At 35.3% G+C, this 19,210-nt stretch overlaps 1 protein-coding gene and 1 long non-coding RNA gene across 2 annotated transcripts; both read right to left on the reverse strand.

Annotated features, from left to right (window-relative positions):
* Positions 1-4,295: 4,295 nt before the first annotated feature.
* Positions 4,296-10,763, reverse strand: LOC131004526 (uncharacterized). The gene is made up of 2 exons (XR_009095050.1): positions 10,024-10,763; positions 4,296-4,594 (listed from the first exon to the last, which is right to left on the reverse strand). It is a non-coding gene; the product is annotated as an uncharacterized LOC131004526 (long non-coding RNA).
* A 4,336-nt stretch (positions 10,764-15,099) lies between these two features.
* Positions 15,100-15,543, reverse strand: LOC131004552 (uncharacterized mitochondrial protein AtMg00300-like). The gene has a single exon (XM_057931260.1). It carries the CDS (start codon positions 15,541-15,543, stop codon positions 15,100-15,102), a length of 444 nt encoding a protein of 147 aa, XP_057787243.1.
* Positions 15,544-19,210: the final 3,667 nt, after the last annotated feature.

Consider the following 19,210-nt stretch of genomic DNA (forward strand, 5'->3'; position numbering starts at 1 on the left):
TTTTCTACACATGTAGCTGACTGCTTGCCTTTCTTGACCACATATACTACTGGATAGTCATTTTGTTCCAAAAGCAATCGAAAAAAAATCTGTATCACTTTTCAAGACAACTTTTGTTCTCCTACCATCGCTCATGCTCGTCAGATAGTGAAATAAATAATCAGAGGCGTTTTCATCACAATCCAGTTGCTCATTAATCTCTCGTACTAAGTTATCATAAGATGACAAACTCACAGGCATGTATAAAAGAACCTCGTCCCCACCTATGTAATTAGATCTCTCACAATGACCACTATGACGAATTGCTACACGTCGCGACGACATATCTGCAAAAGAATCACGTAATAAATTAGTAAATGAGTTCAATTGTTGATAGTTGACTATGTATAGAAAACTGGAATGTGCATACAATTCAATTGTGCACAAATTAATCAACTGTGTACATATAATCACGTAATAATTAAAAATTTTATGCGCTTGAAATTCAAATCATTAGTTAATAAATACATTAATAAATTATGTAATTGATTGATTAATTAATTAATTTAATTTAATTAGTATATAAACGATAATTAAGCTAATTCATAATTACTATGTCAACTGTGTATATAGTTCAACTGTGCACAACATTTATACGGTTGATTTTGTTCAAACGTGTACAAATATAATCAACTGTGTACAAAATAAATATTTTAAAAATAATAAATAAATATGTAACTTAATTAATAAAAAATTTACTAATATACTTAATTAGTAATTTAATTAACTTGCTAATTTAACAAAATTGAATATTTATTAATTTTCAATAATAAATAATTAAGATTTTTATGAGCTTGAAATCCAAATCATTAGTTAATAAATACATTAATAAATTTAATAATAATTAATTAATTAATTTAATTATTATACAAATGATAATTAAGCTAATTCATAAATAATATGTCAACTGTGCACAATATGTACACAGTTGATTGACTTTATACACGGTTGATGTTTTACAACTGTGTCGTTGTGGATACAACTGTGTTTTTAAGTACACATTTGAGCTCAATTGTGCATGGCTGTTGATGTTCACTGTGTCATTGTGGAACACAACTGTGTAGCTAAGAACACATTTATAGCTCCCAACTGTGTCCTCCCAATCAAGCATTTATTTTATATTTTTCATACTCAATGTGGTCTTAGACGTGAAAAAACTAAATTTTATCATTACAAAACCACAAATCATGATTTTGATATCAATATAGTCTTAACTGTGTCATTTACACAGAGGTTACTGTGTATTGTAATATTATCACAAAAATCAGAAAATAAAACATACAATTGATACATTTGCTATGAATTTAACATACATACTGTTAGGTCCCGGAAGGTCTCGAATAGGTGTATGAGGGGGGGGAGGGAATACACTTATACGCTATTTTAAAACTTAAAGCAAACCAACACAACCTTTGACAGTAAAATAGTTCAGAAAAACTTCGGTTGGTGACTGATATTGATTCTTTCTTCAGTAAAGAGTTATCAGTTAAGTCCAAGACTTTAACTGATATGCGTTAGGCTTCAGTCAGGTTTGTAAAACAGAGGAATGTTATGAATCTTACTGAGTATCTGAAGATTTATCAGTTAGACTAATAACACTGGCAACGAAATTTTTTTACTTAAGAAATAGCCTTTGTGAGTAAACACGTTGTCAAGATTTAGTTTCACTTTGCAGTTAATCAGTTTCAGTTGATAAAGAGTTTGCGCACAGATAAGAAAGTAAAACTGAAAGAGATAAACGACAAAGGAATTTTTACGTGGTTCAGAATCCAATTCTTACATCCACGGTCAGTTGATCACACTGACAAACACTCTGGGCTTGTGCTTACGGGTGCACAGCAAACCGAAACAACCAAAGATCTAATCTTCAGTACCAACACACTGGGTTGGATTTCTCACTCTTAGCTTCGCTGAGATAAAACCTATGTCTACCCTGCGACTGTTAAGATCTCACGGAGTTAGAACACTGGTCTGAACTCCTCTCGGCTCAAACATTCGTTTCGATCAGTTGAAAGGATGTTCGAAAACTTGCCAACTAGATTATAAAGAACAGGCTCTCTGTAACCAGTTACTTAGGCTTTTGATATACAATATTTGCCTAAGGTTCTAAGAGAATGTGTGTAATCAGTAGTGGACTGATTTTGACTTTGTGATTATCTTCTTCGATTCAAACTTTGGAAGGCTTTGATTTGCTGAGTAACGAATTCGGCATTGTTTCAGCTTATGTATTTGAATCGGTGAAGATTGAAGTGATCCTCGAGCTCTATTTATAGGAGAGGTCTTGAATAGATCCGTTGGTGGAGAGGGTCTTCATGAATTCATCCGTTGGAGAGAATTTCGAACTTTGCTGAGGCTTCAATCTTCGAGGTTCCTTGTTTGGTGAGAACGGCTACTAAGGAGCAGAAGATAGGACATCTCTGAAAAGGTAATCACTAAAATAGAATGCTTTGCAGAGAAAGGACGATCATTGAAATCTATGCATTTAATGCGGCTGTACTTTGGGAGTGCGTGGCTTCCTTTTAACTTTGGAGGTTCAGTCCGAGGAAGAATGTTAACTGATACTTGACTTTAGTATCAGTCCGTTGAATCCACGTGGCCTGCATTAATGAATCAGTCGTAACTGATCCTTTAGTTGAGAAACGCGATCAGTCTCTACCTTTATTCGCAACATCAGTCGAGTTCTCCAGTCTTCAGTCCTCCGGTCTTCAGTCTTCAGAACACTAGCTAAACTAGAAAAAGACCTCTAACACTCGAGTTCGAAAAGTTCTAGTCTATTACAAAGAAACCTTAACGATTTTGGTATCATCAAAACTAGGGCAATGATATTTCACTAAGTTCCCAACACATACCTAAATACAATCCGAATGCCCAAAGAATTTCGTCTGACCCAAACTTTTTCATATAAAAAATCGCTAATTTTTTAGGTAGTTTTCGTGGGTTTACTCACAAAAAAAGAGAATGAAGAAGATAAACAAGAACACCATTTTTCATGCATTTCTTCACCAACCTACCTTACATTAGCATTTACTATCACATTAATTAAGCTGTACGGTCCATCTTAACCTACAAAGCATGAGATATGATTAAGAAGAGTGTGGCGTGCGTGCGTTTGTTCTTCATTTCATAAATGAAGATAATTTCTCCCAAAAGTGGAGAGTTAACACGAAATGAAAACGGGCGGCATCGTTGAGCCTAAACGGGTTGTGAATCCATCGGCGGTAGGAAGATTCAATATAATATATGTCACTTCGATCTGGTTTCCGCAAGACTGGGTTGGCAGGGTTTAGTCACCAATCCAGGGACTTTTTCACTAGTTGACATCCCTTCTAAAGTCAAGTAAAGGTTCGGGCAGCTTCCGTCGAGGAAGTAATAGAAAGTTATGGCAGCTAAACATCCTCCCGCTAAGGAGCGAACCGAGATATTCTTCTTTTGGCGAGGCAGCAAGCCTGGAGTACTTTATTTATTCACTGGCCTTCTTCTTGCTGCTTGGCTAGAGAGAAGAGATCATGTAGTTGGTGGGTCAAAGAAGCATGTATTTCTTTTTCTTTTATTTTTATTCAGTAATTAGTAAGGGTTATTTTGTCTTTTCAATGGCTTTTGACCCCAAAGTCATGCTTTTATATTGTTGGCTATATAAGTCCTAAATAATTTGAGAATGGCTAATGAGATCTATTGTCACTAAAACAAAGGGGTAATTTTATACATAGCCCCTATATTACTCAGTATAGCCCTTTATTTATAAAACTACCATTTCACCCCACCCTTATAGTTCCATTTTAAAATTCTAATAAAAATAAAATATAAAAGGTATAGCCCCCGTTTTCCTATCTGTTTCTCTTTATTTTTCTTTTCCTCACTGCATAAAGATAGATAGATTGCCAGGACTCTGGAGTAGTGAGCAATCCAGTGATAGAGCTCGTTTAATAACTTAGCTTGAGCACATCTAATTTTTTATTTTCTTAAATTTACTATATGCATGTTTCCTGTCAAGATTCATAGATGACAAAGTTTGATAAGACCGAGAACCATGGTTACCAAAGCATTACATTCGGTCATAAAATGAGTCTCAATTGATTCTCCCTCGTCGCTTTCGATGTCTCCACACAATTAATCGCTCTCGTCAACCAACGATGGCACGTCGGCTGCCTGACCGTCGCCAAACAAAAGATGACGTTTAGTGTGAAATTGGAGAAATTTGATGTCTCTTCAAAGGTTTAGATAATTAAAGATATGGTAAATATCACACCCTAAGCATATTTACAAAACAATACCCATCGTTTCATGTTTTTCTTATTTGTGGCCCACAAAAATAATCCGACGACCGGATTTTAACGTGTTCCAGCAAATTGACAAGTTGGAAGAACACGTGGAATTAAAAAAAAAAAAAAAAAACAAATTCCAATCACTACACCTGCCCCTGCCGAATCCCCATTGCTACCCCTGTCGGATATCCCCACCACTGCTGCTGCCGGATCACCACATCTGCCCCCCTCAAATCTACCTCAACACCCCCCAAAAATTCCAAGAAAACTCTGAAGATGATGAAGACGATGACCTCTGTTGTGAAACCAACTCAAAAAACGAGCTGACAACACTTGTAATCTAATCAAGATTTGAAGCTAAAAAGAAAAAATGAAGAAGGCAAACAGAATTGAAGAACACACGGGTTTTTAAGTGGTTCGATCTATATAGATCTACATCCACTGCAGAGCTCTCTTTTTTCACTAATCAACAACAAGAACAAATCTAATACAAATTACAGCTCAAGAACTGGAAAAACAACAGACTTTAAGCCTACTAAACAAGGCACTGCAATCTCACTTTTCCTCTCTCTTTTGCTGTACTTTTTCCTCTCAATCACAGAGATGATTTTCGAATCTGATGTATCAAACTGAAATTACACAATATATACTAAACTAATAAAGTGAGTAAAGCTGAAGAAGATAACCAGAAACCGCCGCAACAAGTCACCAAAGTAGCCAGCTGTCAGTCAGTTAGTTACAACCAATTTAAGCTTATTACTTTTGATGTTTGCACTTTAGTCCTTCTCCAGCTGCTATTAACAGATAGCTCCTCCCTCTAATCAAGTATATATCTTCATGTAATTATCAATCACGTATACACTACAATTCTCCACCTTGATTGCTAATTAATGAAGCTGCCACCTGAGAAACTCTGCAAACAAAACACTTAATAGATTCATCAGTTTAAGTTGCTCTCTTTAAGAGAGCACAGACTTATCAGATCACAACAATATTTAAACTTTGTCACATTCAAAGCCTTTGTAAGCATATCAGAGGCATTATCCTCTGTGCCGACTTTAATCACCTTCACTTCACCTTTTTCAACAATATCTCTCACAAAATGAAATCTTACAGCTATATGCTTAGACCTTTCATGGAAGACTTGATGTTTCACTAAATGAATAGCACTTTGGCTATCACATAAGATAGTCACAGCTCCCTGATGTATCCCTAATTCTGCCAACATCCCCTTCAGCCAAATCCCTTCTTTCACAGCCTCTGTTACAGCCATATACTCGGCTTCTGTGGTAGACAAAGCTACCACAGATTGCAACATTGACTTCCAGCTAATAGAAGATCCAAATAATGTGAAAACAAAACCAGTTTGAGACTTCCTAGTGTCAACACTATCAGCATAATCAGAGTCTACAAACCCAAGTAAAGGTTCTTTATTTCTACTTAAATTCTGCTTAAAAAGAATGCCAACCTCAGAAGTAGATTTGAGATACCTGAGTATAACCTTTAGAGCTTCCCAGTGATCTTTTCCTGGATTAGCCATGAACCTGGAAGCTACACTAATGGAGTGAGCTAAATCTGGTCTGGTGCAAATCATGGAGTACATAATGCTGCCAACTACATTGGCATATGGTACTCTACCCATTTCCTGCCTATCTTGTTCAGTTTTTGGTCTTTGAGATTCAGAGAGCTTAATATTTTGTCCTAAAGGAACACTAACAGGTTTGGCTTCGTGCATATTGAACCTTAGTAACACCTTCTTGATATAATCTGACTGAAACAGAAATAACTCACCCTTACTCCTATTTCTCAGAATATCCATACCTAAGATCCTTCTAGCTTCCCCCAAATCCTTCATATCAAATTCTGAACTCAAAGATTTCTTAACCTTTTCTATTTCAGCTCTAGACTTACTAGCAATAAGCATATCATCTACATATAAGAGGAGATATACCAGACCCTGATCCTTAGTCCTTTTAAGATAAACACACCTATCATATGAGGACCTATGAAATCCTATACTAGTCATAAACTCATCAAAACGTTTGTTCCACTGCCTAGGACTTTGTTTAAGACCATATAGGGATTTTTGAAGTAAACACACTTTAGAATCTTGACCATCAACTATGAATCCCTCTGGCTGATTCATAAAGATAGTTTCTTCAAGATTACCATTTAGGAAGGCTGTTTTTACATCAAGTTGGTGAAGTTCTAGATTAAACTGAGCTGCTATGGCTAGAAGTATCCTTATTGAACTATGTTTCACTACAGGAGAGTAAATCTCATTGAAATCAATACCCTCTCTTTGGGTAAAACCCCTAGCCACTAATCTAGCCTTATACCTAACAGTCTCTTTCCCATTCACTAACTCTATTTTCCTCTTGTAAATCCACTTACAACTAACACACTTCTGTGTCTTTGGCCTGCTCACTAACCTCCAAGTATTATTCTTAACAAGAGAATTTATTTCCTCTTTCATTGCTTCTATCCAGAAATCCTTTTCAGTACAACTCACAGCCTCTTTGTAAGTTCTAGGTTCCTGATAGTTTATATTCTCAGCAATATTAAGAGCATATGCTATAAGATCTGCATGACCAAACCTATCTGGAGGTTTGATACTTCTCCTGGTCCTGTCTCTAGCTAGTTGATAACTACTGAGATTATCATCTACAGCAGGTTCTGTAAGTTGCTCTTCTTCTTCCCACTGTTCTATGTCTTGTTCTTCATCAGAATGAATACTACCTTTTTCATCATTTCTGACTTTAGGATCTGGAAACTCCACCTCAACACTTGTAGTATCTGAAGAAGTTGAGAGTTTAAGATAGGGCATTACATCTTCTCTAAAAATCACATCTCTGCTGACTAATGCCTTTCCTTTTCCAGATTCAATGCACCACAGCTTATAACCTTTAACACCAGTGGGATAACCAATCATCACACATTTGATTGCCCTAGGCTCAAGTTTATCTTGCCTAACATGAGCATATGCCAAACACCCAAAACTCTTCAGAAAATTGTAATTAGGAGGCTTTCCTGTCCATCTTTCATCTGGAGTTTTAAACTCCACAGCTGCAGAAGGACATTTGTTGATTAGGTAAGCTGCTGTTGTTACTGCTTCACCCCAAAATCTGGCAGGTAACCCCGAGCTGTACAACATACATCTAACTCTCTCAAGAAGAGTTCGGTTCATCCTTTCTACTACTCCATTCTGTTGGGGGTTTGAAGGGACAGTCCTGTGCCTTTTGATACCTTCATGTTTGCAGAACTCTTGGAACCTTTCTGATATGAACTCAAGTCCATTATCAGTTCTCAAACACTTAACTTTGCAACCTTTTTCAGTTTCCACTTCTCTGCACCACTCCACAAATTTATCAAAAGCATCTGACTTGTTTTTAATAACATAAACCCACACTTTCCTTGAGTAATCATCAATCAAAGACATGAAGTAATTCCCTCCCCCAATGGTAGAAGTTTTAGATGGACCCCACAAATCACAGTGAACATAATCAAGAGGCATATTAGAAATGAGTTTGCTTTTAGAATATGGCAATTTCTTACTTTTTCCTAATATGCACTGTTCACAGTTCTTAAGGTTGATATCCTGATTTAGTTGTAACAGCCCTTGTTTCTTAAGTTCATTCAATCCTCTCTCACTAACATGTCCTAGTCTAACATGCCAAATATTCATATCATCTTTAACAGTAATTTCAGATTGTCCAGTAATGGTTTTTGCAACAAGATGATATAAGCTATGCTTCCTAATTCCTTTCATGACTATTTTCTTAGCTTTAGTCACATACAAATTTCCTTCAGATGAGCTAAATTCATATCCCTTAGATTCTAGAGAGCCAAGAGATATCAAATTCCTTTTTAGAGTAGGAATATACCTGACCTCCTTAAGAAGCCTAATTGAATCATCATGCAGTCTAAGCTTGACTGATCCAATACCTTTTACTGAGCAAATTTGATCATTTCCAAGAATCACTGAGCCTTGATCATCTACCTGCAAATCAGTAAACCAAGATTTATTATAACACATATGGAATGAACAGCCAGAGTCAAGAATCCAATCATCTCCCAGTTTTGAAGTGAGTATGTTGAGAGCTTCAATTTCTTGACACTTCTCTGCAATGTCTGCTGTATCAGTTGTTGCAGGAGCTTTCTGAGCTTGTTTCTTCTTCCAGCTATAACAATCTTTCTTGATATGGCCAGGCTTTTTACAATAGTGACAGGTTCTTGTCTCCTTTCCATCCTCCTCTTTAGTTTGAGAATTTCCTGCCTTCTTGTTGTCCTTCCAGGGTTTCTTCTGTTTTCCCTTTGAGAACTTGCCTTTCACATTAAGGCTTTCATTAGCAGCTGCACTTTTGGTTTCTGCAGCCTTTTGAAGTTCTTTAGCTCTTAGTGCATTCTGCACTTCCTCCAAGGTAATGGAGCTTTCTCTACCATAGACAATAGCATCTTTCAAATTATCAAAAGATTTTGGTAGAGCGTTCAGCAGGAGAATAGCCTTGTCCTCATCTTCAAGGCTGACTTCAACATCTTCTAAGTCATCTACAGCTTTTGTAAACTCATCAAGTTGGTCAAGAATACTCTTATCTTCTACCATCTTGTATGAGTAAAGCCTCCTCTTCATATAGAGTCTATTAGCCAAAGACTTAGCCATGTAAAGAGACTCTAGTTTGGCCCAAACCCCTGCTGCAGTATCCTCCCGAGCTACTTCTCTTAGAACCTTGTCTCCTAGACACAATATGATGGCACTGTGTGCCTTCTGCATCATTTCTTGATGCTTCTCCTTATCCTCCTCCTTTGGAGCTTTCTTGCTATCTAATGCCCCAAGCAAACCCTGCTGAGTTAGGATAGCTTTCATTTTCAATTTCCACAAAGCAAAGTCATTTTTGCCTGTGAACTTCTCAGTATCGAACTTCGCAGTTGCCATACTTCGATTTCCTGTTGATTCTTGCGTTGAAAACAAGATTCCTCTACTGTCTTCTTTCCCGTGATCTTCGCTTCCCACCGGACGGCGCCACTTGTTGTGAAACCAACTCAAAAAACGAGCTGACAACACTTGTAATCTAATCAAGATTTGAAGCTAAAAAGAAAAAATGAAGAAGGCAAACAGAATTGAAGAACACACGGGTTTTTAAGTGGTTCGATCTATATAGATCTACATCCACTGCAGAGCTCTCTTTTTTCACTAATCAACAACAAGAACAAATCTAATACAAATTACAGCTCAAGAACTGGAAAAACAACAGACTTTAAGCCTACTAAACAAGGCACTGCAATCTCACTTTTCCTCTCTCTTTTGCTGTACTTTTTCCTCTCAATCACAGAGATGATTTTCGAATCTGATGTATCAAACTGAAATTACACAATATATACTAAACTAATAAAGTGAGTAAAGCTGAAGAAGATAACCAGAAACCGCCGCAACAAGTCACCAAAGTAGCCAGCTGTCAGTCAGTTAGTTACAACCAATTTAAGCTTATTACTTTTGATGTTTGCACTTTAGTCCTTCTCCAGCTGCTATTAACAGATAGCTCCTCCCTCTAATCAAGTATATATCTTCATGTAATTATCAATCACGTATACACTACAATTCTCCACCTTGATTGCTAATTAATGAAGCTGCCACCTGAGAAACTCTGCAAACAAAACACTTAATAGATTCATCAGTTTAAGTTGCTCTCTTTAAGAGAGCACAGACTTATCAGATCACAACAACCTCCATGGGGATGAGGGGAACTGGGCAGAAAACACTCAAACTCGACGCCATTCAGAAAACACGCGCGCGCACACATGGAGCAGAAAATATCTCCTACTCCTTCTCAAATTTTCGGTTGGGAAGCACGCCATCGTCGCCGCCGACCACCTCCTGCCCCTTCCTCACCTTCTCCCACTCTCGATCCCCTAAATCCCTCATCTCGTTCCCCCTCTCACAGAACCCACAAATTTTTCAATTTATGAAATCTCTAAAATTCCTAGCCTTCTTCTTGTTCAATTTCCAGTGAGCAACAGCCAAAGCATGACCTCTGTCGCTGCGGCTCTATCATCTTTCTTGAATGGGGATGAACAGCGAGCAACACCTGTCGTCGCCATCCCAGCGCCGCCACTGTCTTCTTCCATCGATTCATGGAGGAATCACAACTGCCCTTGTGCCATCGCCTATAGCTTCACTTCACTCTCCCTAAACTACTTTTGATCAAAGGCAAAGCGGATGAGATGGGAGAGGGGAATGGGCGGCGGAGGAGATGGGAGAGGAGGGAAGAGTTAGAAAGTTAATGAAGAAAACGTTTTTTTTCTTCAACACTAGAGATGCGATTTTGACTTAGTGGATTTTCATTAGTTTTTTTTCCTTTTTATTAATTACACATGTATGCCAACATGGCGTTTGGCCGGACACGTCAAATCCCGATGACTGGATTATTTTTGTGGGCCACAAATAAGAAAAAAATGGAACGATGTGTATTGTTTTGTAAATATGTTTAGGGTGAGATATTTTTGAGAAAACGTCCAAACGATAGGCCAAAAACTGATATTTACCCTTAGAGATATAATCCACCATTTTTTCTCTCTCTTCTCCAATCATTTTTTTTCTCTCACTTCTCCCTTTTATATATTGTATAAATTAAAAAAAAAATGAATTTCTTAATTTTGTGAAAGAAATTTTGTTTATGGGTTTAATTGTAGTACTTAATGAACTTTGAGGTGTTAGTTGCTATCAACGTTAAGTTAGGGGCTTAAGTGTAGTTGGAGTGATAACGTTAGGGGTGTTTTTGCATATTAACCCGATGAGGTTTATTTGAATTGGTGGGGAAAGCGTCCACAATGGTTTAGAAGGGGGCATCACCGTGCAAGGCCATATTTGAATGGTTTTGTACTTTTTCACAGTTAGCGATTATATTGTTGCTATTTTTTTTTCGACCAAATATTGTTGTTAATTTAATTGCACATAATTGAAACATTTCTGAGTTTAGTTATTTGCGGTACCTCATAGGTTACAGATGATGGAGATGATTTGAATCTTTGGAGGCTATGGAAGAATAAAAAGATGCTCTTGAAATATCAATGGCTATGAGGCTATATCTTGTAAGTTTTAATTTTATAAATAGTGGGCTACAATAAGTGAAATGGGGGTTATGTATAAAATGTAGGAACCATATTTTGACATATGATTCACGTGCCCGTGATCCATTTCGGATATCAAACGAATACATACAAAAACCATGTGCCTATAGCAAGAGGATGGAATCTTACTTGCAAATCCTGCAATGATCGACTCCAGTGTTGATCTTCCAACTTGTTCCCACGGCAAGACTTGACGTTGGGTGGCAACGATCTTCAAGTCCTCTCCTTTTCCTAGGGAAACGCACCGCCTCACTTTTCTGTGTTCTCACATATTTCTCTCTATTTTATCTCACGTAATGTCACCAGTGATTAGAATTAGGGCTGTACCTATTATTTATACTGGGCATTAAAACCCTAAATAATAAGCCCATCATCTAATTAAACTAAAACAAAGCCCAAGGGCTTAAGTGAGAAATAGATGGACGGACGCCCCATATGGAGTTAAGCCTTTATTGGGCCAAGCGGGGATCTACTAGCTTGAATAAAGTTTGGCCTCCCAGTGCTCGATTTTCCTATTCAGTCCAAAATAAAATCGAGACACAAGTATTAATTTATTCCACTAGAAAATTAATACTGAATTACCTCTTTATTCTTTAGGTGAGTTGGGGCTAGTATTAGACTTAATTAATCCCCGTGTTTAAGATATTCAATATCCATTAATTAATTAATTCCTCTGACGATCAATTAATTAATTAATTAGTCATTTAATTATAAACGACATCTCGAGTGCTACCACTTAAACTTATTATCGTATCGGAACTAATTCCACCTGCAGGGTTTAATACGATAAACTTATTAAGTTCCTCGAGAGGATACTATCATCCTGTTATTAGCAAGACACGGATCCTTATTGCAATATAATCGCATGTCAAATAATAATTGCTATCACCCAAAGTATCGAGTATATTGAGCTTCAAGAGAACTCTCACCCATGATAAATCAAAGCAATAGTCAATATATTATTTACACCGATTAATCCAACTAAAGTTAAGATTATTTAAGTCGCCGAGATCTTGATTCTTAATTAGTCAGAATATAAGAATTCATCTCACTGTGATCCTGTTCAATACACGAAGGTACTAGCATAAATAAATAGTCAAGACAAACTATTTATCCATTTATGCTACAATCTAAACCAGCAACTCGTCCATAGTTGCCTCGATTGTGAACTCAATTTATATCTCAACTTTTTCCAATTATATGATCTTCTGTGATCTACAACACACCATATAATCTATAGTATCAGATAAATTGGACTATAATAGGATTATGCAATAACAATATTTTAGATAGAAGAATCACAGTGAACTAAGGAATCAATGTATACAAGCATAAAGTCTTGCTTTCAGTATACAACCCTTCATAAAATTACCCTAAACAAAGCTTGTGGTGTCCATTAATTTGTTTCATCATGAAATATATTTTATTGGGCTTATTGGTTAATATTATGCTTGTTTCAAATGAGATCGTTAAGATATTTTTATTGGGCCAAAAAGTTTTCTAATTGAGGCCTCTTATTGTCAAGGTCCTTGCGATTTTTTTTATGTTGGGCCTAGTAAATCACTCTAGTCCATTTATATACTTTTTAGGGTGCGTTCTATTTGTTTATAAATTTATTATGAAAAAATGAGATATAAATAAAATTTTACTTTTTAAATCATTCATTTGTTTTCCCTCATTTTCTATGAAATAAAATTTAACCCTCTTTTTTCCATGATAACACGAGTGGATTTAACTTTATTTGACATCACTAGAAAAATACTATTGTTGAGGTGGATTATAATGGCAAATGTAGTTCACCTATAATCTTTATATAAGACAATATAACTCCACAGAAGGAGAAAAAGGAAAGAATCAACAATTCCTTGGCGGCGAAGCAGATAAATAGAGCTGGAATTTTAAATTAAGTAGAATAACAACAACCATTTTAGGACAAATTATGAGAAAGTATAAAAGCTTCCAACTGCATTTGAGTAAGGCACTGTCAGCTTCTTTTCATCTGAAATGCCTGGACATTGAGATGTAGACAACTTTACTTGCTGAGACATAGGTACAGAAGCTGCTCTAGACTCCTCCATTCTGAATCTGTTAACAACCTTCTTGATATAATCCTTTTGAAGTAGGCACAGGCTCCCTTCACTCTCATTCCTTACTATATCCATACCTAAGATTCTGCTAGCCTTCCCCAGTTCTTTCATCTCAAAAACTTCCTTCAGTTTTCCCTTCAATATCTGAATTTATGCCATGCGTTTGCTAGCCACCAGCATATCATCAACATAGAGCAATAGATACACAACCGGTTTCCTAACATCCTTCTTCTGATACACATAATTATCATATTGAGACTTCACAAAACCAATGCTTCTTATAAAATTGTCAAACCTGATATACCATTGCCTTGAACTCTTCTTTAATCCATACAATGACCTTTTTAGTAGACAAACCTTTCCCTCATCTCCAGTTTTAATGAAACCCTCTGGTTGCTCCATGAAAATTGTTTCTTCAAGACTGCCATTCAAGAATGTTGTCTTGACATCAAGTTGTTCAAGATACATTTCTAGCTGAGCTACCAAGAATAATAATAACCTTATAGAGCAGTGTTTGACAACCGGTGAAAATATTTCGTTGAAGTCAACACCCTCTTTTTGAGTAAATCCTTTGGCCACCAATCTAGCTTTGTATCTTACTGTTTCCTTCCATTTAGCAACTCGAATTTCTTTTTGAAGATCCATTTACATCCAAATGGCCTTTGACGAGTTGGTCTATCCCCCAGAACCCATGTGCAATTCTTGTGTAAAGAATTCAACTCCTCATTCATTGCTTGAATCCATTGCTCTTTTTCCTTTCCACTCACTGCCTCCTTGTAGGTACTCGACTCTTGATACTCAATATTCTTAGCTATGCTAAGAGCATAAGCTATCAAATCAACATGATCATATCTTGTTGGTGGTTTTATCTGCCTTCTTTCTCTATCTCTGGTGAGTTGGTAGTCATTTAAGCTTGAACCATCTCCTTCCTGAGTGTTAGAGTCTGATTCATCTTGTGAGTCTGAATCAATGTCTTTATCAGTTTGTTCTTGAGGCTTCACCTCAAGTTCTGCATTCTTCTCAATGACTGAACCTATCTGATTTTTAGCTGCATCCTTCTTGTGAGGCATAACATCCTCCATGAACCTTACATTTCTACTAATTATGATTTTGTTGACACCTTTCTCAGTATACCACAACCTGTAGCCCTTCACCCCTTGCTGATAGCCTAACATAATACACTTGTAGGCTCTTGGAGCTAATTTGTTTTGCTTCATATGAGCAGATACCTGGCATCCAAACACCTTCATCTATGAATAATCTAATACATGTCCTGTCCAGACTTCATCCAGAGTGTTAAAATCTATAGCAGATGAAGGACTCTTGTTGATGAGAAAAGCGGCAATTGAAAGAGCTTCACCCCAGAACTTTTCTGGTAAACCAGAAGATATGAGCATACATCTCATTCTATCTAGAAGAGTCATGTTCATTATTTCAACAACCCTATTTTGCTGTGGATTTGCAGCAACAGTCTGGTGTCTCTTTATCCCCTTTGCCTTGCAGAAGTTATCAAACCCATTTGATAGAAATTCCAAACTGTTGTCTGTCCTTAGACACTTGAGAGTTACCCTCTTTTGATTTTCCATTTATGCACACCAACGTTGAAAATACTTGAAGGCATCTGATTTCTGCTTTAGCAAATATATCCACACCAATCTGCTGCAATCATCAATTATACTAAGAAAATACCTTGCCCCTCCCATTATGGGTGTGTTGGAGGGTCCCCACAAATCTGCATGAGCATAATCAAGGGGCATATTTGATACATGTTTGCCTTTTGGGAAAGGTAACTTAGTGCTTTTACCCAACAAACAAATCTCATAGTGATTTATCTTGAAACTAGTGGGATTGCTTAGGATTTTCTGTCTTTTGAGCTCATTTAAAGCTCTCTCATCAATATGTCCTAGTCTAGAATGCCACTTCATAGTTTCATCAACTTGACTAGCATCACTATGACCAATCAAAATCTGAGCATCTAAGTAGTAGAGGCTATGCCTTCTTTTAGCCATCATAACAACCTTATTTCCCATTTTAACATGTAATTCCCCATTCTGTGACTCCCATCTACAACCTTTTGATTCAAGAGTTCCAAGATAAATTAAATTTCTTTTTAAATCAGGTATGTATCTGACATCAGAAATTATTCTAACATGACATGCCTGGTTATTCCCAAGCAATACAGAGCCACAATCTTTCATCTCAAAGGCCAATAACTAGTCTTTAATTCCTTGGGCACATGTGAAGTGTGCAAGCTGAATCTAGAATCCAACATTCTTCTGCCTTTCCCTGGACTATGTTCAGAACCTCTGCATCTTGCTTCTCTTGAATGTTGTTAGTGCATTTGGTTGCTTTCCTTTCAGCTCTTGTATACTTTTTTTCCATACGTAGCAGGTTTTCTTGAGATGACCAGGTTTCCCACACTCAAAACATTTTCGTTCTTCTTTTGAATTAGAGTCTTTTCCCTTTGACTGACTCTTATTCTTTGCATCATCATATGGCTTCTTGTCTTTCCCTTTAGCCTTCTTGATGTGCAAACTCCGGTGGCCAATAAACGCCGTGAGATCGATTCCCTAAATTGAACTTTGGTTCCCACAGACAGCGCCAAATGTAGAACAATAACGCAAAACCAAAAAACACAGCACACACGAGCAAGAAAAGCGATATAAAAAAGGGTTAATTATCAAATTACCCCCTATGGCGTCCCTATGGCTTTTAGCCCCCTAAAGTCAGGGGGAGAGCTGCCCACTATCTCAACGTGGCTTTTTGGCACCAATTTCCCCCTTATCGATAGGGGTCCCCCTCGCGTTTAGCCCTCTAAAGTCGGGGGGAAAGCTGCATCCGTCAAAAGACTGGAGGGGAAATTGGTACCAAAAAGCCACGATAAGGTAGTGGGCAGCTCTCCCCCTGACTTTAGGGGGCTAAAAGCCATAGGGACGCCATCGATAGGGGGCAATCTGGTACTTAACCCTATAAAAAAAAGGAACTCGATAATTTACATGGTTCGGCAATTTCTTGTCTACGTCCACGGCAGAAGAATAAATCACTCTTTTATTGATGACAATCAAACAGTACAAAGTTTATGCTTCGAGCTCCAAAACCATGGCTAGCTACGCTTAACATCTCTCAAATCTATACAACAGTGTATATATTTTTCACTCTCTCTCTTGGAATGACTAACACACATCACGCAGCATGAATGTTACTGTAGAGTATTTATACTCCCAAAGGAAAAACACATATCTAATCTAGATCAACGACTGTAAAGAGCTAACTTGAATAACTAATCTGTTATAAGAGCTCTGGTCGTGTACATGGAGTCCCAGCTAAACACGTACTCATCCAATAATTCTGAGCATACTCAACAATAGTTTATATTTATATTTGCTGTTTACTAAATAGTTTAAGTCGAAAAACTTTTGTCGTACTGTTTATATTTATAATATTAATTTTTTTGGTTCGACTATAAAGTAATACTAACATATATAAGTACTTACTATATTTATAATATTTGTAAATTTAGGCTAAAAGGCCAATTGAAATTAATGTGTATAAATTATATTTATGATATTGAAAACTTTTATCCGGTCTGCTAAGTCAATAACGGATATAAATACAAATTATATTTGTAATATTTGTAAATCACGCTAAAATTCAAATTATAATTTAATATTAACCTAGTAATAATAAAAAGATCTGATTCAACTGGATGACAATTCAATTAATTCAAACATTCTACTTTTACATATTCCACTTGACTTCATATCTATCTATCTATCTATCTATTATATAAAGAGAACACATTCTGGCCACCACAACAATCCTCCATCCTATGTGGCAATTCCTAGAATTTCTATTCTTAATTTTCTAAATTCTTCATTTTATGCCATCTTTTTCTTTTATTGCATTTTATTTTGTGCTTCTTAATTGTGATTGATATTAAGAGATACACATTCTAGCCACCACAACAATCCTCTGTCCTATGTGGCAATTCCTAGAATTTCTATTCTTAATTTTCTAAATTCTTCATTTTATGCCATCCTTTTCTTTTATTGCATTTTATTTTGTGCTTCTTAATTGTGATTGATATTATTAATTATGTAACTTACGGACAATTAAATTCATAGTCTACTCATTTAGCATAATTTGTGCAATTAAGTTTAGGATAAATCTTGACGGATCAATTTGATCCGGATCAGTAGGGGTATAAAAGTCCAAAAAAAATGACTGAAAATGTGTTTTATCTTAAATGCCCCTTATAAAAGTTTATTATTTTAAAATATTAAATTTAATATATTGTGAATATAAATTGAATGTCTTTTCAATTTTCTAGGCCATAAATTAAGTTCATGAACATATGCACTTAAATCAATACATTGAACATATATAGGATACATAAAATTCGGTGCTATGTAAAATTGAACATTTCATTTAATTTTTTTTTTATAAAAAATTAAACATTTCATAATTCGTAGCATTTTTTATTTAAGAAAATAATTAGTTTGGTATATATAAATAGGGTAAATATCATAAAAACCCCTGAAGTATACCCACTTTATCAAAAATATCCTGAAACTTTGAAAATGTTCTCTAAACCCTCAAACTATCAGATTTTTATCAAATATATCCCGCATTTTTTTTCCGATCACCAAAAACATGATGTGGCTCGCCGGATGCCACAATGTAATTTATATTTAGTTTTTTTAAAATGCAATGACAAAAACGACGTCATTTCGTACCATATTATTTAAAAAAAATCCACTATGAAATTTAAAATTGACTTCTATCGTGTTTGAAATTCATGCTAATAACCTAGAATTAGGGATAAACGTGGTAGAATATGGTACGAAACGAAGTCGTTTTTTTCATGTCATTTAAACAAAATATAATATTAAATTACATTGTGGCATCCGGCGAGCCACATCACGTTTTTGGTAACCGAAAAATAAATGCAGGATATATTTGATAAAAACCTGATAGTTTGAGGGTTTAGAGAACATTTCGAAAGTTTCGGGGTATTTTTGATATAATGGGTATAGTTCAGGGGTTTTCATGATATTTACCCATATAAATAACTTGTTTTTTAATATGTTTTTATGTTTTATCTGACTTTTTTGTTTTTGTAACATTTTTTTATTTAAACACCCCCAATCACTATAAAAAGTATTTCAATTTAAAAATTTAAAATTTATATATTATTATTATTATTATTATTATTATTATTATTATTATTATTATTATTATTATTATTATTATTATTATTATTATTATTATTATTATTATTATTATTATTATTATTATTATTATTATTATTATTATTATTATTATTATTATTATTATGTTGGATAATATATCTAAATTAAATTTCTTTACATAAATCATTAATGGGTATTGTAACATTTTTATTATTATTATTTATCAAGTTTGTAACATTAGTTATCAAGATTATAAAAGTTTGTAACATTTTTTTTATTTAAACACCCCCAATTATTATTATTATTATTATTATTATTATTATTATTATTATTATTATTATTATTATTATTATTATTATTATTATTATTATTATTATTATTATTATTATTATTTATCAAGTATTGTGTATTTTTCAACATCGTCTTGATTTTAGTATTTTCCATGAGATCGTAATTATTCGAAACACAACCAAAAATATAAAAAGTCATAAAATGTAATATAATA

This window comes from Salvia miltiorrhiza, unplaced genomic scaffold (assembly GCF_028751815.1).
Source record: "Salvia miltiorrhiza cultivar Shanhuang (shh) unplaced genomic scaffold, IMPLAD_Smil_shh original_scaffold_419_1, whole genome shotgun sequence".
Lineage (NCBI taxonomy): Eukaryota > Viridiplantae > Streptophyta > Magnoliopsida > Lamiales > Lamiaceae > Salvia > Salvia miltiorrhiza.